The sequence below is a fragment of the Salvelinus namaycush genome, chromosome 41 (assembly GCF_016432855.1).
Source record: "Salvelinus namaycush isolate Seneca chromosome 41, SaNama_1.0, whole genome shotgun sequence".
Lineage (NCBI taxonomy): Eukaryota > Metazoa > Chordata > Actinopteri > Salmoniformes > Salmonidae > Salvelinus > Salvelinus namaycush.
This window is the reverse complement of record NC_052347.1, coordinates 2395906-2405851: the sequence shown is the minus strand read 5'-3', so window position 1 is coordinate 2405851 and position 9946 is coordinate 2395906. Positions and strand designations below refer to the sequence as shown.

Genomic DNA, 9946 nt, shown 5'->3' with positions numbered 1-9946 from the left:
TAGATACATAGAGAGACGTGTACGATAGATAGACTGTAATAAGTACAACCTTTATTTATGTGACTACACGGGCACTTTTTTATTATTTGTTTTTGACGTGTCAAAAGCCTTCTATTTTATTTCATAAAAATACTATTTCCACCCAGGTCTGCTGTACAGTACAGCACACACCAATTTGGCAAATAAACGGCTCCAGAATTTCACACAATGGGTTCCTTGCTGTTGGTTACAAAGAAGGCCTTCTGGAGCCATTCATCAGGCCTTCTGGAGCCATTCATCAGGCCTTCTGGAGCCATTCATCAGGCCTTCTGGAGCCATTCATCAGGCCTTCTTGGTAACCAACAGCAAGGAACCCGGCAAGTAAAATCCTGGAGCCGTTTACTTGTTAAACTGGGCGGACCTTTTTGTTACACTTTCGTAACAGAGGACCTTGTGATGCAGTAGTAGTACAGGATGCGTTGTCTATTTGGTCAGTTGAAATCGATGCACCCCAGGCTTTGGGAAATTTGGTGATAATTCGTTTGGGAAGAGAAAGCTAAAGGCAGATGACCCCAGAGTTGTGGGTGGTATTCACTAGACACGAAACAGAAGAATAACAGACTGTGGATGTACTACTTTCCCAATAGGATACGCTTGTTTTTGGTTTCTGTTGCGAAACATTTAGATATAATGTGCCCTGATGAATATGACCCTGGAAACTCCAGAGGAACGACACACAACAATGACAAGTGTGTGTGCTCCCGATGAGTGTAAGGTCATAGTTTCTTACTTTTAGTATGGTTTCTACATTCCACGATGCTCACATGTATCCATGGCATTTTCAAATACCTAGAATATGAGTTTGGGGATTTCAATTAGATGAATTCATGATTGAACAATTTCAAGATGCTTCTGTATTTGACTGTGTATCAGTCACAGTTTCTAGATGTACTGTAAATGACAGACTGTGAATGTAGATATACAATAGACTAGAGGCAAACGCTAGCTACAGTGATGGTGTGTTGTTTATAGGAAAATGAACTGTACATTTGATGAGGCCACAATTAAATGCTTAAAATCAATGAGACCAAATTGACATCTGATTCTGTGGAAGGATCCATTTTTTTATTGAACCTTTGTTTAAACTAGGCACGTCAGTTAAGAACAAATTCTTATTTGCAATGACGGTCTAGGAACAGTGGGTTAACTGCCTTGTTCAGGGGCAGAACGACAGATTTCTTTTTTAACCTTGTCACCTCAGGGATTCCATCTAGCAACCTTTCGGTTACTGGCCCAACGTTCTAACCACTAGACTACCTGCCACCCCATAGCATCCCAGTAAAGCTACATATATTAGGGAGTTTAGGAAACAGCAGAAACTCTCCCACTTTTTAGGCCCACGTGCAAAGGTTTTCCAGTGTTAAGAACACATGTGGTAGCCCAAGCACATGATATGATGATATGCATTCCAAGCCATAATGACCTCATCTGACTCCATTTCCCACTGCCACTAAAAAGAATGGATTGTTCCAACTGATATTCAATGAAACTAGCATCAAATATTAGATTATCAATGCCTCATCAGATAATATTGATAGAAACAGTTCCCCTGTGTTTCTAAGAGCCCTGCCATTGTCCCTCCTCATCCCCCAAGGCCAAAGCACAAATGGTGGGTGATCTAGATTATTTATTAATCTGTTTTATATATATCATTCTCTTCTTTCTTTCCATCCCTCAGTTCCCCCACTGCTTCAACCTTCAGTCTCTTCCGCAACAGACAGGGAATCTCTTTGCCTTTGTAGGTCAAAGGCGGCCAGGTGTCTTTAGGATATTTTCCAGCTCAGGACATTCAGCCATCTACCAACCGACGAACACAATACTAAAAACAGTTCCAACAAGCGTAGGTGTTTCCTTCAGGACGTGACAGATAACTGTGCTTCTTCTGCCTCTAAACTTCTGCCGAACTGTCCAGGATGTGGCCAATGCTGCTTGGTGTGTTCACTGCTTTGGTGGTGGCCTGGGTGACCGTCTACATTCTGAATTATTCCAAGAGAAAGAGGGTCTTTTCCCAGGAGTGCCTGCGACCACCGGGGCCATTGGTGACAGACAAGAAGCAGAGAGATGAGGTGCTGAAGAAAGGTGAGTCATGGTTGTCAACGGTACAGGACTCAAATGTTGTTGATGACGCTATGTTTGCTGACATTTTTACTAAGTAAGATGGGGGAATAGTTAGCTGTGTTTTTGAACTGCTGTTGAAAATGACGCCATGCTATGAATAGAAGAGACAGGAATATATCCATATCTGGATTGGGTTACTGTATACAAAGTTAAATTGGATCTGTTACTGTTGTGTTTGTGTCTGAAAAGGCCATACCTAATATAATGTAGGCTTCAACATTATGTGCTTAAACAATGAATGGTTACTTGACAGCAATACCCTAACTTGACAAGGGTACAAACATGACTACGCATTTGAATTACATACTGTATTAAAACAACAGGTGTGAGGCATGTGCGTGGTGTGACCAACTTAGCAGCTCTTGGAAATATCCCATTTGACTTCACCATTCCTTAAAATACCTTTTTTTTGGTGAGTGGATGACGAAAAAAGGAAAAAGTGCATTCACGTTGCGTGAAGTTTCTGCCAGTCTTCTCAATTAGATGGTTGATTCCCCGGTGATTGTCTGTCTAAATCACTTTGATGTTATTCTGAATGATTGTTTTTAGAATCGACTTTGACACCAACATGTGAAAATGACCGAGCAGAAAGTACACAAACACACTTCACTTTTATGAATAGGATATCCTCTTTCTGCCTATATCTATGATGATACTAACTACCCCCCCTATCAACATTTCCAGGTTTCAGAATGGACCGTGTCCCGGAGAACCTTGACGCTATAGTGATTGGCAGCGGTATCGGGGGGCTGACAGCAGCGGCGGTTCTAGCCAAAGCAGGGAAGAGGGTTGTGGTTCTAGAGCAGCATGACAAGGCTGGAGGTTGCACTCACAGCTTTGAGAACCAGGGCTTTGAGTTTGACGTAGGTAAGAGTCACTGTGATGGAACCGACCATGGACTACACTCAATAAGGCCTTAAGAAGAAGTTTTAAAGTGTATGCACTCAAGATGTTCGGTCTAGTAAGGTTATTCCATGTTTGTTAATCTCAGTGAAAAAGCAGAACTTGTTATCATTGAGAACTTACAAAGCGAAAACTAGTCTCTGGTGAATGGTGACAGACGGCCAGAGGCCAGTGCTCACGCAAGAGTTGGTTCAGGGTTGCAGAGATTAAGCAAAATGAAATGGCGAGTGGTGTTTGATAAACTCAATCTAGGCACAATCGTGAGGGAGGATCATTGGGCAAAGCTTCTAATACATACACAAATGATCCAGCAAATATTCTCTCACCACCTCTACCCCCTCCCTCTGTCAGGGATCCACTACCTGGGCCAGCTCCATGAGAACAGCATGTTTCGTGTGGCCCTGGACCAGATCAGTGAGGGCCAGATCCAGTTCACCAGGTTGGAGCAGCACTTTGACACACTGATCCTAGGTCAGGGTGAAGACCGCAGGGACTACCACATCCTCTCGGGGAAGACGGAGATGGCAGAGAGCCTGAAGAGGCAGTTTCCTGATGATGTGGAGGCCTTGAATGAATATTTCAAGTATATGAAGGTACTGTGTGTGTGTGTGTGTGTGTGTGTGTGTGTGTGTGTGTGTGTGTGTGTGTGTGTGTGTGTGTGTGTGTGTGTGTGTGTGTGTGTGTGAGATCATAACCCCTCTCATGTCTCCCCATGCTGCAGAAGGCAGCTCGTCGTATCAATCTCCTGGCCGGCCTCAAGATGATGCCCATGTGGCTGGTAGACTTCCTGTCTCGGACCGGCCTATTAGAGCGCATCTCCTCAGTGTTCCGCATGGCCATCACCAAACACACAGAGAAGATGGCCACTCTGACCAAGAACAAAGACCTGCACGCCCTCTCCGCATACCTCTTCTATGGTCAGTCCCTGTACACACCCACTCCCAGGGTGAATTCCAATACTTTTTCATTGGACAACTATTTTCCGAACTGAACTGGCACACTCTTGCTAGTTTACAACGTAGTCCTAGAACATACAATTGAGTGCTCTTCTGTCCTTCTTGAATGTAGAGCATGTGGTTATGTTTGTCTCGCTCTGCATGTTCTGTAATGCAGTGGTTTGGGGGGGGGGGGGCGCCCTGACATTTTCAAATGTGAAATAGGTGTCCCTGGGGTAAAAAGGTTTGGAACCCCTGCTCTAATGTGAAATGTAACTGTTTCCCCTGCTGGTAGGTGTTCCCCCTAAGGAATCCAGTTTCCTAATGAATACTCTACTGCTGCAGCACTATAAGAGGGGAGCCTACTACCCCATTGGAGGGGCCAGTGAGATCGCCTTCCACATCATCCCAGTCATCCGGAAGGCAGGTGGCGCTGTGCTGGTCAGAGCCCCTGTACAGACGGTCCTTCTGAATGAGGAGGGCTCAGCGTATGGTCAGTGTCTAGTTCAGGGGGGAAAGCACTAAATCAATGACTCATTGTACTATTAGATATGCTTACTGTTGACCGTCTTCTATGGGAATCTTTGGCGTTACATTGGACTCGTTGCAAAGTGAGTCATTGGTCTATGTCCACTGACCTCTGATTGACCTCTGGTTGTCAGGTGTGACGGTGAGGAAAGGTCAAGAGGAGGTGGAGGTGTTGGCTCCAGTGGTCATCTCCAATGCTGGCATCTTCAACACCTTTGAGAAGTTCCTTCCCCCAGAGATACAGGCCAAGCCGGGTGAGTGGTGGTGGTCATGAATACTACTGAACTCTAGCCATGCTGAACTGTTACTGAAACATCAGGAAACAGGTTGAAACATGAGAACACGTGATTAGTAGACAGTGTTTGACTAAGTTGGGCTAATCAGATGTGTTCTATGTTCCCAGACATCCAGGCCCTGCTGGGGAGGATGCAGCATGGAATGGGCAACTTCCTGGTGTTTGTGGGTCTGGACGGCACGAAGGAGGAGCTGGGCATTACCTCTATGAACTACTGGATGTACAAAGATAACGACCTGGACACACTGTTAGTACAGTAGTGGGGTCTCTTGAGTTGCATTCTCTTTGATTCTTTCATTTGCTCGTTCATTAGTTTTTTTTGTTCATTCTGTAGCGAAATATAATACAGCATTTGTGTTCTATTGTGTTCTATTTAATTCAGGGATGGGCAACTCCAGTCATTGGGGGCCTGATTGGTGTCACTCTTTTGCCTCAGCTAAAACGCCTGACTCCAGTAATCAACTAATCATGATCTTCAGTGTAGAATGCAATTCCTTTTATGAGCTGTGTTTGCTAGGGATGGGGGAAAGGTGTGACACCCGTAGTCGTGGGAAGTAGGGGTGCTGAGGGTGCTGCAGCGTCCCCTGATAAATCATAATAAAATAATGAATATACAAATCAAATAAATACAAATGTTTCCACGGCAAATTAGTGCACTAGGCCTTAACTACTTACTCCTGAATGAGCAGAGAAAATGAAATGAAATTAACTGCAGCTGAGGCCCCTGACACTTTGAGGCCCTAATCACAGTATTACATGCCTTTATTTTTTAAAACACATTACTTATTTCAGCGGTACGTGTGATGTTTTGATTGTAGGATGGAACGCTACAGTTCTCTGAGCCGAGATGAGGTGGTGGGGAACATCCCCATGATGTTCATTCATTCCCCCTCTGCCAAAGACCCCACCTCCAGTACCCGCCATCCAGGTAGCTGCCTCAACAACACACACCTGCACCAATAATACATCAATTACGTTCCATTTGTCACGTAAACAACAGCTGTAGACTAACAGTGAAATCCTTCCTACCTAGAATACAACACGGTATTTTTTGAATTCATAGAGCACCCGTCACACCAACAGAAACGCTGAAAAGACAGAGTGACGTATAATATATCAAATAAAACATTTTGAGATGAGCAGTGATGATCGGTACTTCAATGCTGCTGAAAGTCGATTTTCACACAAACAAAGGCAGATAGTTTAATAAGGTATTAATTATGAGAAAGAGTTTTTATAGCTCAAATGATTGTGTTCTAAGACTCTCTCTCCACCTCCCGACAGGGAAGTCCTGTATGACGCTGTTGACCATGGCCAAGTTTGAGTGGTTTGAGGACTGGAAAGATACCAAGATAAACAAGAGAGGGTCCAATTACGAAGACCTGAAGATGAGCATGGCCAAGGAGCTCCTAGACTGGGCACTGGTTATCTTCCCTCAGCTCAGGGATAAGGTACTTTGAAAGTATAGCGTAATTTGAACAAAATACACTGTCGTATTCAATTTACTGATGTATACAGTAGAGTAGAGTTTCTTGGACAATCCAAAGAGGCATTATAATTCGTTATCACACCCATTGTGCTTGGAATCAAAGTCTTCTTTGAGGCAATGATGTCATCCAATTGTAATGATGTCTCATACCTGCTGGCTGTCTCTGTACCTACCAGCACAAGCTGTTGAAAATACGTATTTTTGGTTGAAAGATGTTGAAAAACCGTCTTTCAACCGAGTTTGCTCACTAGGTACCTTGTGTCTCTCTATAGGTGGTGTATATGGAGGCTTCCACGCCCCTGACCAACATGCACTACCTGGGCGCCCCGCGTGGGGAGATGTATGGGGCCGAACACAACCTGGACCGCTTCAGCCCGGAGACGGTGGCCAGAACCCGGCCCACCACCCCCGTCAAGGGACTCTACCTCACCGGTGAGAAAGAAAGGGGTCACTGTGGTAGTATTTGAGTTGTATTTGAGTACATTGGTCACAAAGGCACAAGGTGATGCTTGACTGTGGCAGTTCTATGAGTTAGTCAGCAGCGTAACATGCAAGAACTGAAAGTCATTTTAAGGTGCGACCATAGATAACACTGTTTCTGATCTATTCCAGATGGTTCTACACATTGTTCAAACTTACTGTCCGTAGTTTTCATATCAGCAAACCCTTTGTGTTGTTCTGAACCCCAGGCCAGGACGTGTTCTGTAACGGGATGGCCGGTGCTCTGCACGGAGGAATCCTGTGTGCCTCGACAGTTCTGGACCGTATTCTCTACATGGACCTCCTAGCTCTGAAGAAACAGCTCAAAAAGCAGACTCGTGAAAAGGCTCGTAACAAGGCCTGAGAAACTATTTGGACACAGCACTGACCACAGTCAAAATCATTACATAAACCAATACCATGTAGACTACTGCCTACAGTACGTCACATTTCTTCCCCCTATCTATCAGTTTCATGTAACAGTGCCATGTTGTCTTATATTGAATTAAAACACGGTGTCTTTCTTTATTACCTGTTATGGTTACATGTTGCCATCTCTTTAGCTTTGTTTAATGATGTTCGGAAAAAATGACCTCACTGGATTCCTCGCAGTCGTGAATGATTACCACACTTCAGTCAGATCGCAGGCAGAAACATGGGTGTGTTTTATGTTTTGTTTCCGTTGAAGTGCTTCTGTAGTATAGACACAACTCATTAATTAAGGTGCACTTTGCCCCCCCCCTTTGAAAGTCTGTTAAATTCATCCTCTCCACTGCGTGTACTTTCAACCAGACTTTTTTTAAATAATACTTGTTACAATCCATTGTAACCAAGTAATGTTGTTACTGTAATACCTATCACTGTTACTACACTGCTGTAATTTTTTCACCTAGTACTGTAGACAGCCGCCAGGTAGGTTTCAGCTTGTCCTGTTCTATCGACTCAAATGCAGATAGGGGAAAATAAGTCACTCTCACTGCACCTCACGTCTCAGTACAAACACTATGCTGGGAACTGGACATTGAACTCCCATGCCATTAAAAACACTTAAACATTCACAACAAGTATTACTGTGCATTCGGAAAGTATTCAGACCCCTTGACTTTTTCCACATTTTGTTACGTTACAGCCTTATTCTAAAATGGATTACATTGTTTTTCCCCTCGTCAATCTACACACAATACCCCATAATGACAAAGCAAAAACAGACTTTTTGAAACTTTAGCAAATTTGATTAAAAAAAAAATATATATACATTTACATAAATATTCAGACCCTTTACTCAGTACTTTGTTGAAGCACCTTTGGCAGCGATTACAGCCTCGAGTCTTCTTGGGTATGACACTACAATCTTGGCACAACTATATTAGGGGAGTTTCTCCCATTCTTCTCTGCAGATCCTCTCAAGCTCTGTCAGGTTGGACAGGGAGCGTCGCTGCAAAGCTATTTTCATGTCTCTTCCAGAGATGTTTGATTGGGTTCAGGTCCGGGCTCTGGCTGGGCCACTCAAGAACATTCAGAGACTTGTCCCGAAGCCACTCATGCGTTGTCTTGGCTGGAGCAGGGTTTCATCAAGTCTCCCAGTCCCTGCCTCTAAAACATCGCCACAGCATGCCACCACCATGTTTCGCAATAGGGATGGTGCCAGGTTTCCTCCAGATGTGACGCTTGGCATTCAGGCCAAAGAGTTCAATCTTGGTTTCATCAGACCAGAGAATCTTGTTTCTCATGGTTTGAGAGTCTTTAGGTGCATGTTGGCAAACTCCAAGAGAGCTGCCATGTGCCTTTTTCTGATGAGTGGCTTCCATAAGGCCACTCTACCATAAAGGCCTGATTGGTGGAGTGCTAAAGAGATGGTTGTCCTTCTGGAATGTTCTCCCATCTCCACAGAGGAACTCTGGAGTTCTGTCAGAGTGACCATCGGGTTCTTGGTCACCTCCCTGAACAAGACCCTTCTCCCCCGATTGCTCAGTTTGGCCGGGTGGCCAGCTCTAGGAAGAGTCTTGGTGGTTCCAAACTTCTTCCATTTAAAAATGATGGAGGCCACTGTGTTCTTGGAGACCTTCAATCCTGCAGAAATGTTTTGGTACCCTTCCCCAGATCTGTGACTCGACATAATCCTTTCTCGGAGCTCTACGGACAATTCCTTCGACCTCATGGCTTGGTTTTTGCTCCGACATGCACTGTCAACTGTGGGACCTTAAATACCTTATATCCAAACAATTGAATTTACCGCAGGTGGACTCCAATCAAGTTGTAGAAACATCTCAAGAATGATCAATGGAAACAGGATGCACCTGAGCTCAATTTCGAGTTTCATAGCATAAGGTCTGAATACTTATGGAAATAAGGTATTTCTGTTTTAAATTTTTAATACATTATGGAGTATTGTGTGTAGATTGACAAGGACATTGTTTTATTTAATCCATGTTAGAATAAGAATAATAAACGTAACAAAATGTGGAAAAAGCCAAGGGGTCTGAATACTTTCCGAATGCACTGTATACTATATAAAAGTTGACGAATCACACTCACGTGATGAGTGAGTAACTTTGCACTGACACCTCTCCTGAAGACAAGTGTTAGTTCCTCAAGTTAATGCCTAGGCTTTAGCTCATCGGGCTAACACAGTCCAGAAGCACACTAGAGACCCAGGTTTCAATCCCAGTCTGTCATATTGGCAAAATGCTAGTATTGTGCATGATGTTCATAAAGCAAAACAGTGTCGGGTTCGTAGCATTGAGGCATCTCAGTAACAACGGCTCAACCTCCAGTCTAATCTTAGATAATGAATGACAGAGATGGGCCATATATGATTTGATCATAGTTTACAGTCGTAGGCAAGGGGGCATTAAGTGAAGGGGTTACTATTTTACTGTCACTTAATACACTACACATCGTCAGCCAAAGACTTGTTCATATTCATGTCAGGATATATGATTGGGAAACTGAAGAGGAAATACCATATTTATAACCGAGAGGAATGCCAAAAACTGTCATGTCCATCAAATAGTACATTTGTATTAGTTTGTCTGTTCAATATCTTACCGGTGTTTTACAGAACAGCTTCCTGGGTAGGGCTGTTATGTAACCTGTCTGGCCAAAGAGCACGGACGACGTGTTACAGCATCAGACATGACCAATATAGGACAGATTGAA

General features: G+C 43.8%; 1 protein-coding gene across 1 annotated transcript; it reads left to right on the top strand.

Moving 5' to 3' along the window:
• The first annotated feature begins 1952 nt into the window (after positions 1-1952).
• LOC120033946 (all-trans-retinol 13,14-reductase-like) lies at positions 1953-7151 on the top strand. The gene is made up of 11 exons (XM_038980349.1): positions 1953-2118; positions 2842-3024; positions 3412-3653; positions 3782-3977; positions 4291-4488; positions 4658-4777; positions 4927-5065; positions 5637-5746; positions 6103-6269; positions 6580-6739; positions 6997-7151. Exons 1-11 carry the CDS (start codon positions 1953-1955, stop codon positions 7149-7151), a joined length of 1836 nt encoding a protein of 611 aa, XP_038836277.1.
• The last annotated feature ends 2795 nt before the right edge of the window (positions 7152-9946 follow it).